Raw genomic sequence first — 18408 nt, forward strand, 5'->3', positions numbered from 1 at the left:
AAGTTGAGTCATGGTGCCAGGGGCTGGAGGGGAGGTGAGGAAATGGGAACACATTGGTGAAAGGGCACAAACTTTCAGCTGTAAAATGAGTAACTGCTGAGTATCTAATGCATACAACATATTGATTTTAGTGATAAACTGTACTACATAATTGAAAGTTGTTAAAAGAGTAGATCTGAAGGATTTATCTCAAAAAAAAAATGGAAAAAAGATAGCTATGTGAAGTGAAAGATATATTAGTGAACTTAAACATGTGATTCCTTCCACTATATAAACATGGATCAAATCTTCACATTGTATGGTTTAAATATACTACAATTTTATTTGTCAATTTTACTGCAGTAACTGGAAAAAACAGCTTAAAAATTTAAAAAGTCACCATGGCAGCAGTATGAAGAAGGAACACAAACAAAAAGTCGAAGTACATTTGGTCTGTAGAACTTGTTATTAGAAATATCAGAGATGAGAGAGACAAAAAAAAAATAAAATAAAATTTAAAAGCAATAGTGATGGGGGAGTAACCAAGGCAGCTTAGTAGCAAAAGTTCAAACACTCAAAGGCCCAGAATGAAGGCAGTAAGGTGAAAAGAGCTTAGGTCAAAGCCATTGGCTGATACTGGAAAACTTTCCAAAGAGCCAGGAAGTGACTTGGATTCCTCCTAAAGACACTGACAGCAGGCACTCTGGGGATTTTGTTCTACCATGAGACCACTGGTGCTAGGAACATTCTGGAGTTCTCCCTTTAGCAGGAAGCTTACTTGCCCACCAGCATATCAGCGCCAGTACCAGGACATGTACGGTCAAGCTGCAAGCTTCACAGGAGACCTAACTTTCCTCACCAGTGGGTAAGCACCAGCCTTGACTACACAGCCTTCCAGCCAGGGCCAGATCCTAGACTTTAGGTGGGCTAGGATCTGGCCCTGCCCACCAGTGGGCTGACACAAGACACAGGATCCCCCAGGATCCATCCTTACCTTCTAGGAGGTAACACGAATCCTGAGATCCCCCAGGCCCTGCACCCAGATGCTTCAGGGTCCCCTGCCCACAGACAGCCTTAGTGGGACCTGGCCCCACTCACCATCAGACTGGCACCAACTTCGGGACAGCCCAAACCATGCAGCCAAAATACCAAGACCCAGCTCTGTCCATTGTCAGCTGACTGCTTCCCTCTCAGAAGGGCCTCACATACAACAGGGATAGGAGTGAGCCCTGTCTACCAGCATGCCCATCCCCACAGTAGTTGGCCCTGGCACAAGACAAGGCCCCACTTAGCTGCACAGGAGTTAACCCTAGATCATATAACTCTGGTGACCCAAGAAGAGTATATTGTTGGGTCCCATAGGGTTGTCTTTTACATAAGGTCACTTCTCCATGATCAGGAAACATAAACCATCTACTTAATACCTACAAATAAACACACAGAATTAGGCAAAAGGAGGTAACAAAAGACTATGTCTAAACAAAGGAACAAGATAAAACTCCAGAAGCAGAACTACACAAAGTAAAGACAAACAATCTAACCAATAAGGAATTTAAGAATGAATAAACACAGTGTGAAGCTTAACAGACAGCTAGAAAATATGAAGAAAAACCAAACTGAGCTGATGCATATAATAAGTGAAATGAAAAACACTAGAAGGAATCACAGTAGGTCATATGATATAGAGGAATAGATCATTGAATTGAAAGACAAAGTAGTGGAAATTACCGAAGCTGACAGGAAAAAAAGAAATAATTTTTGAAAAATGATGACAGTCTTAAAGACCTCTAGAACATCAAGCAAACAAATAATCACAATATATGGGTCCCAGATGGAGAAGAGAGAGAGAAAGGGGCAGAGAACTTATTAAAAGTGATAATAGCTGAAAATTTCCCACTCTAGGAAAGGAAATAGACATCCAGATCCAGGGAACACAGAGTTCCACATAACATCAATCCCAAGAGGTCCACACCAAGACACACTATAAATTAAATGGCAAAAATGAAAGATAAAGAGAGAATCTTAAAAGCATCAAGGGAAAAGCAACTAGTTACATACAAGGGAGCTCCCATAAGACTGGTAGATAACTTTTCAGCAGAACCTTTGCAGGCCAGAAGGGAGTGGCGTTATATATTTAAAGTGATGAAAGGGAAAAACCTACAACCAAGAATACATGCCAAAGCTATTTCAGATTTGAAAGAGATAATCTGACACACAAGCAAAAGCAAAAAGTTCAGCACCACTAATCTGGCTTTACAGAGAATTAAAGGGTCTTCTCTAAGCAAAAAATAAAAGACTAGAACTAGAAATATAAAGTTATAAAAGAATACAATCTCATTGGTAAAGGCAAATATACAGTAAAGGTAGCAGATCAACCACTTATAAAGTTGGCAGGAAGGATAAAAAAATAAAGTAGTAAAATCATCTATATCCATGATAGGCAGTTATAGGATATAGAAAACAAAAAGAAGTAAAAAATAATGTCAAAAGCATTCAATGTGGGGAGAGGGAGAGTAAAAACAAACACTCACATACATATATAGGTTACTGTATACAATTTCATGGTGACCACAAAGCAAAAATGTATAATAGAAACACAAAAAAGAAATGAATCCAAACATAATACTAAAGAAAGGAATCTAATCATAAGGGAAGCGAGCAAGAGAAGAAAGGAATAAAAAGAACTACAAAAACAACCCCCAAACTATTAACAAAACGGCAAGAGTAACTATCAATAATTACTTCAGATGTAAAAGAACTAAAAGGATCAATCGAAGGACAGAGTGGCTGGATATAGACAAAAACAAGACTCATCTGTATGCTGCCAACAAGAGGCTCATTTCACATCTAAAGACACACAGATTGAAAGTAAGAGGAAGGAAAAGGTATTTCATGCAAATGGAGATGGAAAGAAAGCTAGAGTACCAATATTTATTACCAGACAAAATAGACTTTAAAACAAAGATTGTAACAAGAGATGAAAAATGACATTACATAATAATAAAGGAATCAATCCAACAAGAAGATATAATCATTGTAAATATATGTTCACTCAACATCAGTTCAGTTCAGTTCAGTCGCTGAGTCATGTCTGACTCTTTGCGACCCCATGAATCGCAGCACGCTAGGCCTCCCTGTCCATCACCAACTCCTGGAGTTCACCCAAACTCATGTGCATCGAGTCGGTGATGCCATCCAGCCATCTCATCCTCTGTCATCCCCTTCTCCTCCTGCCCCCAATCCCTCCCAGCATCAGGCAGGGTCTTTTCCAATGAGTCAACTCTTTGCATGAGGTGGCCAGAGTACTGGAGTTTCAGCCTCAACATCAGTCCTTCCAATGAAAACGCAGGACTGGTCTCCTTTAGGATGGACTGGTTGGATCTCCTTGCTGTCCAAGGGACTCCCAAGAGTTTTCTCCAACACCACAGTTCAAAAGCATTAATACAGGAAAACCTAAATACATAAATGTGAACAAACATAAAGGCAAAAATTGACATTAACAAGTAAAAGTAGCGAACTTCAACACCCCATTTAAATCAATAGATGATTCAGACCAAAAAATCAATAAGGAAACACTGGCCTTAAATAACACATCAGATCAGATGGCCATATATATATACACATATATATATATATGTGTGTGTATATATATATATATATATATATATAACATTTTATTCAAAAATAGCAAAATAAACATTTCAAGTGCACATGGAACATTTTCCAGGATAGATCACATTCTAGGCTACAAAATATGTCTGAACAGATTTAAGAAAACTGAAATCATATCAAGCATCTTTTCTTACCACAATGCTATAAGCTTAGAAAGAAAGTGCAAGAAACACAAACATGTAGAGGCGAAACTAAATGCTACTGAGCAAAACACAGGTCACTGAAGAAATCAAAGGGGAAATGAAAAATTCCTGGAGACAAATGAAAATGGAAACATGACTGAAATCTATGCCACGGAGCAAAAGCAGTTCAAGGAGGGAAGTTTACAGCAATACAAGCTTACATCATGAAACAGGAAAAATCTCAAGTAAACAACCTGATAATACATCTGAAGAACTAGAAAAAGAACAAATAAAATCAAAAGTAGGAGAAAAGAAATACAAAGATCAGAGAAGAAATAAATAAAACAGAGACTAATAAACAATTTTAAGAAACCACTGAAACTAAAAGCTGAATCTGTCAAAAATAAAACTGATAAACTACTACTCAGATCAATTTAAAAAAACAGCAGGCCCAAATAAAATCAGAAATGAAAAACGACATTACAACTAACATCACAGAAATACAAAGGATCATAAGAAATTACTCAAACAATTTATACATCAATAAAATGGACAAGAGTCGGACATGACTGAGCGACTGAACTGAACTGAACTGAAAGGAAATAGATAAATTATTAGAAATGTAAAATCTCCTGAAATTGAATCAAGAAAAAATATACAATATGAACAGACCAATTACCAGTACTGAAATTGATTACTGACTTTAAAAATTCCCAATGAACAGAAGTACAGGACAGACAGTTTCACAGGTGAACTGTACCAAATATTTAAAGAAAAGTTAACATCTAGCCTTCTAAAACTCCATAAAACTGAAGAGGAAGGAATGCTTTAGAAGTCATTATACAAGGCCAGCATTACCGTGATACCAAAACCAGACACCACACACAAAAAAAATTACAGGCCAATATCACTGATGAACACAGAAATGAATATCTTCAACAAAATACTAGCTAACTGAATCTGAAAGGGATTAAACACCATGATCAAGTGAGATTTATTGCAGGAATGCAAGGATATTCACAAATCATCACTGTGATACACCACAGTAACAAACTGAAGAATAAAAATCTTAAGATCATCTCAACAGATGCACAGACAGCCGTCAACAAAATTCAACATCCATTTACGATAAAAACTGTCCACAAAGAGGATATAAGAGGGAATAAACCTCAACATATTAAAGGCCATATGACAAACCTAGAGCCAAATCACATTCAATGATAAAAAGCTGAAGCATTTCCTCCAAGATCAGGACAAGACAAGGATTCCCACTCTTGCCTCTTTTATTCAACATAGTATGGAAAGTCCTAGCCATACCAACCAGACAATAAAAAGAAAATGAACCCAAACTGGAAAGGAAAAAGTAAAACTATTTCTGTTTACAGATGGCATGATACTATATAAAGAGAATCCGAAAGATGCCACCAAAAAACTATTAGAATTAACACATGAATTTAGTAAAGTTGAAGGATATAAAATTAACCTATAGAAATCTGTTGCATTTATATACACTAACAATGAACTATCAAAAAGAGAAATTTAAAAGTCATATTTACAGGAGTTTCCTGCTGGCCTAGTGGTTAGGATTCCAGGCTTTCACTGACATGAACCAGGTTCAATTCCTGGTCAGGGAACTGGAATCCCATAAGCTGCAAGGTTAAATAGATAAATAAAACAATCACCTTTATAACTGCATAGAACAAAAAATGAGAAAGCAGTTACTTGTAGCTTTTCTATACCTTAGTTATACATGCTTCCAATAAACAGGGCATGTGGTTTCACCAATAAGGACTTTTTAAAGGCCCTATAGTATAATCTAGACAACTCCAGAAAGTAACTCACATACAATCAGGCAAAGTTATTTTACAGTTCCACGCTTCTGAGTTTCAACTTTAAGAAAATAGCAGAAGAAAGCACTTCAAATTTGACCTATTTAGGTTAAAAATTAGTGGGAAAACAAGTTCCTTAAAAGAGAAAATAAAATAGAACCAAAAAATTCAAAATAGAAGATAACCTACAAAACAAAGAGTGAAGAAAACAGGAAAAGTAGGCAATAGTAGTCCAAAGTAAAGATGGGAAAAAGCACGTTTCAGATTAGTCTGGCATCGATATTCCAAGCTTCTGTTAGTCATCCCTACTCCATCTCAATTATTCATGCTCTGGGTAGGTGAACTTTCTACCTTCACCATGAAAACAAAGGATTACTTTAACTATCTGTGTCATGAAAAATTTTCCAAACGCTTGATTATTCTTTATTCCTGCCCTTTAGTCAAAAGATAAAATAGCCCCTACCGCATAGGACTTAATTTTTTCACCTGTTCCAATCTTCATCCCACCACAAAAAAACTGCTTCATCATCAATCCTCTCTCCTGGTTATATTATCAATCTCTCCCTCTTCATTGGCTTTTTTCTTCAACACATATATATGTTCAAAATCCTTTCATCCTAAGAATACAAAAGTTCTGCCTCCTCCTTGCAACCTCTTCAAACTCATTAGCTAGAATGAGCTTTCTAAAACACAAAACCAATTATTTTGGTATTCTTGCTGAAAATTCCTAAAGAGTTCTCCTCAAGAGATCTTTCTAAATATCAAGATTTTATTTCTCATCACAACTGTTCCTCACTGTGCCAAATTCTGTCGAGCACTTATACAAAACTGACTATAATGCCATTTTCCCATTTATCCCTAGGTAATTGTAGCTCATTCTCCAGTATTCAGCACAAGCTACACTGCCTCCTATTTCCTGACCATCCTTCCAGACTGAGATACCAATCTTTGGCCAGTGTTTTCTCTTTACCTGCCCATGATTTCTTACACATACTAGGCTGTAATCTTTGTTTTTTATTGTCTGTCACCCTCTCTATACTATGAGTAAACTGAAATCGAAGACTGACTTGTCTGCGTAGCCTCAATATCTTTTAAACTATTCAATAAATGTCTGCTAAATGAATGACAGATCAGTAGCAAAGATAAGCAGACATGGACACAGTAAACCAAGGTTGAAGCAATAGACTTGAAGATACATTTGCACTTACGTAAAACTGACTGCCATGTGAAGTATCATTCTACAGATTATAAAGCAATCATTTTGTGGAGCTTGAAAGGGAGCCAACAGAATAGACAGACTGTCTCCTGCTGGTTCCTGGTAATGTGCAGATGTGGATCATCTTCCTATCAGCCTAAGGATGAAGCAGTTACAAAGAAAAGGCAGTGCTAAGGCTGTTGTAGAGAGACGGAGTCAGGGCTTGGATTCACTGCTCTGTCTCTGAACTTCTGCTAGATGAAATCAAATTATCTTTATTGCTTAAACTCCAATCTTCTCAATTCAAACTAAGTTGTAAAATGGCCAAAAGTTCCTTCCTTATTTCTGAGCATGTCCCTTTGCAATGTGACTTCATCTTTCTTCCCCAGAATAGGTGCAGTCTATTTCTCTAACCCTTAATACGGGCTTGGTTCTATGCAACATTAGTTTAACGGAGCATTAGAAAATGTGACACAGAAGTGTGTTTAAAAGGGCTTGTACATTAGGGCTTTCCCATTCCCGCTCCCAGAAACACTAATTATGAAGTCAAGAAATCTGTGCTAACCTGGAGAATGAAATACCACATGGAGAGGGACTACGGCTTTCCCAGGCAAAGCTGCAGACATTTGAGTGAGGACATCCTAGAACATCCAGCCACAACCAAGGCCAACTCAGACCACAAGAACTGCCTGACCAACATGCAGAATCGTGAGAAATGATGTGCTAAGCGATCCCCACTCTCCGGGCCGCAGATCAGAACTCCTCAGATCAGTGGCAGTTACTAGATTAGAAATGAAGAACACAATAAATGCAACGTGCTTGAATCATCCTGCAACTATCACCTCCACTCCCAGTCCATGGCAAAACCACGAAACTGGTCCCTGGTGCCAAAAAGGCTGGCGACTGCTGTTTAAGCCACTAAAGTATGGATAGTTTTTACAGTGTTTTGACTAAATATTTGGTTTGGTGGTTTAGTCGCTAAGTCGTGACTGACTCTGTAGCCTGCCAGGCTTCTCTGTTCACAGGATTTCCCAGGCAAGAATACTGGAGTGGATTGCCATTTTCTTCTCCAGAGAATCCTCCCAACCCAGGGATTGAACCTGGGTATACTGTATTGCAGGCAGTCTCCTGAATTGCAGACTAGATGTTTGTGTCCCCTCAAATGTTTTAAAGCTCCAACTCCTGTTTACATGGGTTTCTGAGGAAGTAATTAAAGATAAATGAGGTCATATGGATGGGGCCCTGATACAACAGGATATGCCCTAATAAGAAGATAGAACAGAGACTTTCTCTCTCTCTTTCAGTTATCTGCAAGCCAGGAATAGACTTATTACCCACTATACCTTGATCTGAGACTTCTAAGCCCTAGACCTGCAGGAAGACAAATGTGTGTTGCTTTAATCATTCACTCTGTGGTGTTCTGTTAGGGAAGCCCGAGCAGGTTGCCACTATACAGCATAGCAAACTGAAACAGTGAGTCTTAGCACTAGCCCTGTTCACTCTTTTTAAAAGATTACTACGAATAAAAAAATGTTTTCGGTATATGTAAGCCAAATTTTAAGCTAATTTATGGCTTAAGTTAATAATGAGCTGCCTTTTGTCATCATATTGCTTCATTTACTCTTTATGGACCATCAAAGTTCTTTTCTAAATGGTGTCTAATATTGTACAGAGTAAAATTATCTACATTTATCCACCAGAATAGAATTTTACAATGATTACAGAGTACTCAAACAATGTAGTCACATTAATTTATTCAAATATTTGAGCACCTACTATTTACTTGGCAATGGTTATGATAGGGATGAAAAAAAGTATAGTCTCAACTCTTAACAATACTCAGGGGAAGAGACAGACAAAATGAATAGTTGGTAGTACAGGGTACAGACTTTCATGGGTTCTATCACTTCAATGTAAACTACAGCTTCATTCTTTATACATTAATGACCCTAAACTACCTTCGCAAATACCAAAGTCAGGCTTTCATATGTCAGGAGATATTTATCAACTTCAAGGTAGAGCATTGTGGTACTGCCTGGCAATCAATTGTTCAGCTTTGTTATATTTACCAGTGCAGCAGTATGTGGGCTATTATTTATCAGTTCAATAAATACTTATTTGCTGCCACAAATTTTATACTATTTTGCTTGTATTTTTTTTAAATTCAGGAAAAGTTTGATAGTAGTGATAATATGATCAAGAAAAGGTGGAACTCATCAAGTATACTGAAAGCAGGAATCTTCGGATGGCTGACCACATGTTCAATTATTAAGTAAAAAACGAAGTGTATTAATCATTGGCAATATTTAAAAGTCAAGTAAAAGTGATAAAGAAGCAGAGAAGCCTTTGGAATTATGGACTGGAATTATGAACTGTTGGTTATAAAAACAATACTAGTGATCCAAATGCAAAAGAACAATCATGAGTCCACAGAACTCTTGATGAGATAATGCTTGTTATAGATTTCTTAGTCATTTCAAAATGAGAATTTAAGATGGGAAATTATTTGTAAAACTTAGTCAGAACAGGTAAACCTATAGAGACAGAAAGTAGATTAGTGGTTGTCTAGGGGTAGAGGTTTGGATGAATAGGGAGTGACTGCTCATGGTGTAGGGTTTCTTTTGGGGATGATGAAAATGTTCTAAAATTGACTGTGGTGATGGTTTTAGGACTCTAAATATACTAAAAACCACTGAATTGTAAGCTTTTAATAGGCAGACTGTATGGTATGTGAATTATATCTCAAAAAATATATTGCTGATCAAAGCTTTAACTTGAAAGCCTCAACAGTTAAAAGAAAAGTTATTATTGGTCAATATTCAGTGTTGAATCTGTGTTTTTCTTGTTTTAAATAATAATATCCATCAATTTCAAGATAAAAAAAGAAGTAAAACACTTCCACCATAAAACCTTATAACTTTTGTTCCCCTGGAAATGGAACATTCTCCCTAAAACAGGCAAATCTATTGTTGAACCTTCATGCTTTCATACAAGCTTTTCAGAAGTAGCAGACAACCTATGTAACACAGCAAGTCCTATAACCAAAGTATAAACAAAAAGGTGAGAAAGTACAGTAGATGAACAAATTATCACTGCATAGTTTACTATTATATCTTTAGTTAAAGGACCTTCCTATCAATCTGCAACTTACCTTCATCATGACATTTAGTGTATATTTTTGATCTTCCCTCCTTGCCACAGCTTTTGCTTCCATAGCTTCTTTTGCTCTTTCCTGTGCTTGTAGGATAGACTTCTCCCTTATTCTTTGCATCATCTCTTTGTCAACTAAAACAAAGAATATCACTAAATTAGAATCATGATGAATTTGTTTTACTTAGGAGAATTTGTTTTGATCTGGGATAACATGGTTTTGGACCCAACTTCACATGGAGAAGTAAGAACATTTCTCAGAATTAAACTAGTCAAGAAGCTAATAAGGGTGACTGTAACAGTAATGAATTAGTAAAGAATGGATGCCTTTGTGCACTGAGAAAGACAGAGAGACAGAGGGGGAAGATATGAATAAGAGAGAAGAGGAGCAATGGAGAGAGGAAATAAGAGAGGGAATGAGGATGTGGAGAGGGGAGGGAGAGGAGGAGGAGAGGGTCACAGGACGGAGAGAGAGGCTGTGCAATGAGAGGAATGGGAAGAGGCAAAGCAGGCCAGAGAGGAGGAAAGAGAACACACTGATACTCCTCTCTCTCCTATTAGCTTATAAACCTGATTACAATAAAGCATCACTATGAGGTCTCTTAGAAGAGAACATGTTCATCTCTTAGATCAACATTGAGATCATCTAACATGATCAGTTCAGTTTTCAGTCGCTCAGTTGTGTCCAACTCTGCGACCCCATGAATCGCAGCATGCCAGGCCTCCCTGTCCATCACCAACTCCCGGAGTTCACTCAGACTCACATCCATCGAGTCAGTGATGTCATCCAGCCATCTCATCCTCAGTCGTCCCCTTCTCCTCCTGCCCCCAATCCCTCCCAGCATCAGAGTCTTTTCCAATGAGTCAACTTTTTGCATGAGGTGGCCAAAGTACTGGAGTTTCAGCTTTAGCATCATTCCTTCCAAAGAACACCCAGGACTGATCTCCTTCAGAATGGACTGGTTGGATCTCCTTGCAGTCCAAGGGACTCTCAAGAGTCTTCCCCAACACCACAGTCCAAAAGCATCAATTCTTCAGCGCTCAGCCTTCTTCACAGTCCAACTCTCACATCCATACATGACCACTAGAAAAACCATAGCCTTGACTAGACGGACCTTAGCAAAGTAATGTTTCTGCTTTTGAATATGCTATCTAAGTTGAAGGAGTAAGCGTCTTTTAATTTCATGGCTGCAGTCACCATCTGCAGTGATTTTGGAGCCCCCAAAAATAAAGTCTGACACTGTTTCCACTGTTTCCCCATCTATTTCCCATGAAGTGATGGGACCGATGCCATGATCTTCATTTTCTTAATGTTGAGCTTTAAGCCAACTTTTTCACTCTCCTCTTTCACTTTCATCAAGAGGCTTTTGAGTTCCTCTTCACTTTCTGCCATAAGGGTGGTGTCATGATCAACCACCTTCAAAAATATAAATGGTTAGTCTTATGTATGAAGAGTACAGGGCAAGCTTTAGGAAAAATTATACAGTCACATGACATGTTACATACAAAACTTTACCATTTACAGTCATTTTTTTATTCAGTGATTCAGTATTTTAGAAACTGCAGGCTGTGATCCATTATGGGATAAATTATCTTAAGAAAATAAGGATTAAAGAAGGGATCCAGACTTCGAAGGAAAAAAACAGGAGGGGAGAGGAAACTTGGGAGAGTGAAGTAAAAAGAGACAAGGAGGGCAGGAGTGGAGGGATGACTAGTAAACCCTTATACTAGCCCTTCATCTTGTTTTAAAATATATGAAAATAATATATAAAGAAAACTAGTTACAAAGGATTATATTAAAATACTTACAAAATATTGTGATACATTAAAACACAAAACATTAAATTTGTGATGTAAAAACATCTGCTTCTTTATTAATGCACTGACTAATATATAGCAAAATGTCTAATACACAATTTCAAAGTAGTGCATCTAAAAGACAAAGGAACTGGCTGGACAAAGGAACCTGATATGAACATGTTGTGAATTTTATTGATACTACCTCTGATTGTTGTCTACATTCATAATTGAAGGGAATATTAAATTTCAGTTAAAAATGAGTAAAGAATATGGCATTTTTACCCATCCAAGATCCTGGCTGGAAATCAGGACTGGAATGAGGTCTGAAGCCTCTCCCCAACCATCCACCTGTTTTAATAACACAGTGGCAGAGACCTAGACCAGCTTCAGGGGCAGGAATTAATTTTTAAAAAATCAAGTTTCTGAATTAAATGCTCCACATCTAAAAGAAATGAAAAATGGATCAAGAAGGAACTTCAGAAAAAACTGGAGCAGTGTTTTGTGAATAATGAGGGAGGCAGGCTTGGAGTAGATATTGGAGTTCCATAATACTATATGTGGAAAAAAAGATTGTTAAAACAATTTCACTGAATTGCATGTAAAACTGAGTTTGAAGAAAATAAAAAATAAAAATCAAGGTTAACAAATTAAAAAAAAAAAGAGTTTGACTTCTAAAAGAATCTCAAACTTGGTTTCTGAAGTAAAGTCAATGTTCATTACTTGTTATATGTTAGTTTTAAGACTGTTTTGATTCATCTAATTGGCAATTATGGTCAAACCCAATCTGCTGCCTGATTTCTTACAGCACATAGGCTAAGAATTATTTTTGAAGTTTTAAATAATTGAAAAAATCAAAATAATAGTAATATTTAATGACATAAGTGGCTCAAACTGTAAAAAGTTTGCCTGTGATGCAGAAGACCTGTTCTGGGAAGACCCCCTGGAGAAGGAAATAGCAACCCACTCTGATATTCTTGCCTGGGAAATCCCATGGACAGAGCAGCCGGACAGGCTAGAGCCCATGGGGTCATAAAGAGCTGGACATGACTGAGTGACCAACACTTTCACTTTTTCACTTTTTGTCAATAAATATATATTGTCTATGGCTGCTTTTGCATGACAATAATATAGCTGAGTAACTGTAACACAGACCACACAGACCACAAAATCCAAAATATTATCTGGTCCTTTACAGAAAAAGTTTGCTAACACTTGGCTTAAATGGTCAAAATTTGGAATAACTGACCACATAACTATGAAAGAGAAGGAATCAAGCAGCTGTGCAATGAAAGTAGATGTGTAAGTCAGAGAGGACTGTTACAATTAGAAAACAAAATTCCCTTCCCATTCCTGCATAAAGCGCCAACCAGGTTAAGGAGGGAATATGAAATAGAATAAAGTGTTTCAAGTCAGAAACAGGAAAAAGTAACAGGTTTACTGATATGACTCCTCTTTCTACCTAAAAAGCTGGTGTACAAAACGTTCCCTGCAACATACATGCACATACATATAAACATTTAACTCAGTGGCTCTCAAACCTGGCCAGTCATCAGAACCACCCAGGTAGTTCTCAACCCCTAATCTGTTTATTTTTGGGCATCCTGGGTGGCTCAGCAGTAAAGAATCAGCCTGCAGTGCAGGAGCCACAGGAGACACAAGTTCAATCCCTGGGTCGGGAAGATCCCCTGGAAGAGGGCACGGCAAACCACTCCAGTATTCTTGCCTGGAGAATCCCATGGACAGAAGAACCTGGTGGGCTACAGTCCATGGGGTTGCAAAAAGTCGGACATGATTGAGGCAACTTAGCATGTATGCGATTGTTTAAGTCATTATAATAGACGACAATTCTGGTTTCATCTAACTTCAAAATTAAGATTATCAACATCAACTGAAATAAATAAAAATATTTACATTTAACTTTAGGTGAGAAGTCAGAACATCCTGTGTGTGTTTCATGACATATTCCCAGACACCATCTCGGACTTAAAGAATCAAAAAGTAAGACAGGGGTAGGAGAGAACAAATCTGGTTTTAAAAACCCCTCAGTTAGTCTAGGATTCAATACAGAACTAAAGTAAGCTAGCTATGATAACCTCCCTTCCAGTATTTTCTGAGCTCAAAACCACATTTTAGAGAAAAATCTTACCTAGTACTAAGAACTAAAAAATTTAATTCCACTGCAAGATATGAAGAAAACATTAACATAAAGAGTGGCTGCAATTTCCCTATTCTCAATAGTTCCAACTCAAAGCTTAATGCCAACGACCTAAGAGAAATTTTAGACAGTAGACAGAAAACACAAGAAAACATGATTACTGTATCAGAGAGGAAGATAATAGAACTAAAGCAGTAGAGGGCAATTACTGACCCACAAAGGTGATCTTAGCAGAAGAATAGAATACAGATTAAGAGTACAGACAACAGGAGATCTCAACTTGGGACTGTACATTTTAATCTCTAAAAACCATTTTAACAATTTAGGTCCCACTACCAAAAACTGATTTTATCTGTCTAGGGTAAGATTCAGACATCTGTATTCTGTAAAAGTTCTGTTGTTGTTCAGTCACTAAGTCGCATCCAACTCGTTGCAACCCCATGGACTGCAAGCACACCAGGCTTCCCTGTCCTTCACTATCTTCTGTAGTATGTATCTTCAAATATGTAGCCACTGTTGAGTGTAACCTTCAGCAATTACTCAACCTTTCTGCACCTCAGTGGCCTCACCTTAATAGAAAAATAAAAAAAATGGTGAGGGTGGTGGAGTACCTAAGTGATAGACTATTACAAGGATTAACAGGTGAACTAATGCCTAATACAAAATGAGTGCTCATAAAGGCCACACCGGAGGCCTTATCCTCTGAAGATAGAAGCTCACATCGTTTAAGAGCTGTTATGAACAGACTCTAATTTTTTAGAAATTCGATTACTCAATAAATAGGTTATTAGGTTATTTAAGAGGCAGCTGAAGCACTACCTCATCTAAATGACACTCGTGCCTATTTTGTTTTCCTAGAAGAGCAACATAATTATTTCAAAAGATAGATTCTTGAATCGTATAAAGTTTAAAAAGCACAACCAGCTTAACATCTTTTAGTAAAGAACTTACCACCTGACAGAGAAAGGGTCTCCCACATGGCTGCTTCTTTTTTGTGCAGGGTGAAAACAACAGTGTTATTCCCAATCTTAGCTTTGCTGCTCTCATCGTCTATAGGAGCATAGAGAAACACCTCGAATAAAAATGGAGGGCAGTTCACCTATTCAGAAGAGGGGAAACGGACGTTAATTTGGCTGCACAAAATGAAAAACACACCCCTTAAGAAATAAGTGATGGAGGCCAAAATCATTTTCTTAAATTCCTGCTATAAATTTATTCCCAGGTCACGATAAAAGTAACAAGGCATACGGAAGCCAGGGATAAAATCATCCCTGACCCGATGACATCTATCTACAGACGAGGTGTCTCACTTGTATGAGATTCGTATCTTGTTTTGTTTTGTTCTAATAGGACTAATATTTTAGGATGCTTATCTGCAAGGACGCGCCTTTTGCGCGTCCACAGCCATGCCTTCGCAGACGCCTCAGACCACACCCCCGGGGCCGGCTGGCACAATTTGCGTTCCTACCTTCAAATAATTTTCCGTGCAGAACACGTCCGCGTCTCGGACGCTGACGCCTCGGAGGGGCACAGAGATGAAGACCGCAGTGCTCGTCTGCTGCCAGCTGTAATTGCTAACCTGCAGCGGCATCCCGGGAGGCAGCCGGCGAGAGTGAGACGACTCACGCCCGCTCGGTTGCTAGGGAAGCCGGGGTTACCACACGCCAGCCCTTCCGGGTCAGGAGGGCCGGGGCACCCCCAGCGTTCCCAGCGTGCCCCGGGCGCGCCCCTGCGGCCGCCTTGCGGACTCCCCTCGCGACCGCCTGGGCCGGCTTGCGGGGGCGTTCCCGCTGTTTGGGGTCTTATCCCTTCGGGAATCTGCGAAGTAGCAGGCCCACTTCCGCTTAAGGAACAAAGAAGCTTCACGCCTGAAAATGCAAAAAAATAACGTAGGACAGCGTTACCCGCGAGGAGCAGGTGCGACGCCCACGCGCCGTGGCAGCCTGGCCTTTTGTTTGTTGTGATGGAAGCTGTAGAAGTTAGCACCATTTGGTGTTCTGGTTCGGGGAATTTCCTGCTCATACAGACGTTCTGGCATAGAAGCTTGCCTGTCCTGTTATAGTCTTTCAAATCCTGTCAGTCGGAAGCCACTCATCGGCGTGCAGATAGGGTTCGTTTCTCGATTTGAGAACTTAAGGCCGTATGACTCACCTGAAGAATGCTTGGCAGCAACTCAACTGTAGGATAAGTTAAATTGACACGGATATGTTTTATAGTTGCTTAGGGAGACTTGTAACTTTCGCGCTGAAAGGAAACTTGAAGACCATGTTAGTCTTCCCACATGCCGTGTTTAAGAAATCTGAGATCCGTATACCCAACCCTGTGGTCACTTGGATTAGTGTGGCTACACTGTGATTAAGATCCTGATGCGGTAGCTCCCGATGTTCTTTCCTTGGGATGCTTTTTGGAGACGCTTTAAAAATTACTGGAATTTTTTAATAACTTGGAAGCTAAGGACCTACAAACTGCCACCTAGGGATAGGGATTTTTAACATTTTATTTTGAAAGTCATTAATACAAATTTTAAAGCTACTGAGAAAAACCCTTGAGGAAAGCTAAGGAACAACAGAATTGGGAGGGGAAAATATCATTTTTTACCCTCCAAACAGACCACCCCTCAGAACAGTTCATCGTCTCAAGATATCCTAACTTTGAATACTGGGACCATGTCAGACTTTTTGTCTCCTGTCCTCCCAAGCAGAGAAACCTAAAAGTCAATCCTATAGATTCTTTTTCATGTTGCTTTTAACATTTTTCCCTCTTGTGTTCAATGCCTACTTTCACCATTTTCTTTCAAACTCTCTTTTGTGTCTTCTAAAGACAGTTTATGTATTCCAAAATTTTAAAGTGTAGATTCTGCCACTATAGAGAAACACAAGTGATATAATGTATTTATGGTAAATTAAAAGCAGGAGAAGGCAATGGCACCCCACTCCAGTGCTCTTGCCTGGAAAATCCCATGGACGGAGGAGCCTGGCGGGCTGCAGTCCATCGGGTCGCTGAGAGTCGGGCACGACTGAGAGACTTCACTTTCACTTTTCACATTCATGCATTGGAGAAGGAAATGGCAACCCACTCCAGTGTTCTTGCCTGGAGAATCCCAGGGACAGGGGAGCCTGGTGGGCTGCCGTCTATGGGTCCGCACGGAGTCAGACGACTGAAGCGACTTAGCAGCAGCAGCAGCAGCAAAAGCATATTTTGAGCTGTTTGCGAGTTTCAGGGAGGTTCATTAACAATCACTTTGTTAAGCACGTACAAACGTGTAGTGAAATTGTTGTATCAGTCTTATGAAACTTTTTGCACTCTGAATATCTTTTTTAAAAAACTTGATCAGTTTTATTATTGAATCATTACACCAGCTGATATCAATTTAAAACACCATTAATCTTTAAAGACTTAGGTACTTACCTAAAAAATGTTTCACAAGCCTAGAAACTAATCCAATCTTAAAAGTGTTCCTTATCTGTGTTCCTTAACAGATTTAAAGCAAACAAAAAGATCTTAATCTAACCCAAGTGTAGATGGAAACTTGATATATGGCAAAAGTGTGCACATAAATGGGGAAAAGCAAGGAAAGGAATGACTATTGAATACACTGGTGTTAGAAATTGTAACCATATGGGAAAAAAACGAGACTGAACCGCTACATGCATATGGTGTCACACACAAAAATGAATTTTAGATGAAGATAATATAAATTAAAAACATGTATTTTATATACACATACATGTTTTATATATGATCTTGTCATACTTAAGGTTTTCTTAAGTATTATATCAAAAAGCACTTATGTTAAAGAAAAAAGGTTGAAAACTTGAACTAAGATTAAGAACTTCTATTCACCAACAGGCACAATAAAGAATGACAGGATATATATTTTTCAATATTTTTTGGACATATGTAGTTGAATAACTTGTGTTTTATTCAGTCACTGACCAAGGAAGGGCACATGCCACATTGAGTGTCTCAGTAAGGGGGGTCAGAATTAGGGGGAAAGTCTAAGGGAGGGAGGATTTCCTCTAGATTGGGTCCTTTCATAAAGAGAGGGTAACTCTATGATTGAATAAAGAAGTAACTGTCCATAGCAGCTTCCTAGCAAAAACCTGAAAACAAGCCAAGTATAGTAGATATATTCATACAAAAGAATATCATCTAACAATACAAATTAATTAAACTTTATACTGGGTGGATGAGTGAAAAAAAAAGCAAAAACCCTTAAGGAATAATGCCATTTATATAAAACTTTAATGAAAAGCAAATCTGTTGGTTAAGGATTCCTGTATATGTGGTAAAACTATAAAGGAAAGCTGTCAGAAAGGATAACAGTTAACTCCTAGGTGGAACTCTAGCAAGTGACACTCTTTGTGGCAGCCAAAAGAGCTGATTTCTGCATAGACACACTGCATGAATTAAGACAAAGTTGCTCAAAGCATGGTCCCCTGACAACAATGTCAGCATCATCTGGGGACTTGCTAGAAATACAAATTCCCAGACCCCACTGAAGAC

At 38.5% G+C, this 18408-nt stretch overlaps 1 protein-coding gene across 3 annotated transcripts in view; it reads right to left on the reverse strand.

The window, feature by feature from the left end:
- The window catches only part of DYX1C1 (dyslexia susceptibility 1 candidate 1), a 68229-nt gene extending 52316 nt beyond the window's left edge, over positions 1-15913 (reverse strand). Inside the window, exons 1-3 of one of the 3 annotated variants that reach the window (XM_005685737.3) lie at positions 15371-15607; positions 14854-15001; positions 9949-10082 (exon numbers count right to left, since the gene is read on the reverse strand). In XM_005685737.3, coding sequence (XP_005685794.1) covers positions 9949-10082; positions 14854-15001; positions 15371-15493 — 405 coding nt within the window. In that variant the 5' untranslated portion in view covers positions 15494-15607. Of the gene's footprint in view, positions 1-9948; positions 10083-14853; positions 15002-15370 lie in introns of all 3 variants that reach the window. The other 2 variants (XM_005685736.3, XM_005685738.3) reach the window with 2 other exon arrangements.

Source organism: Capra hircus, chromosome 10, assembly GCF_001704415.2.
Source record: "Capra hircus breed San Clemente chromosome 10, ASM170441v1, whole genome shotgun sequence".
Classification (NCBI taxonomy): domain Eukaryota; kingdom Metazoa; phylum Chordata; class Mammalia; order Artiodactyla; family Bovidae; genus Capra; species Capra hircus.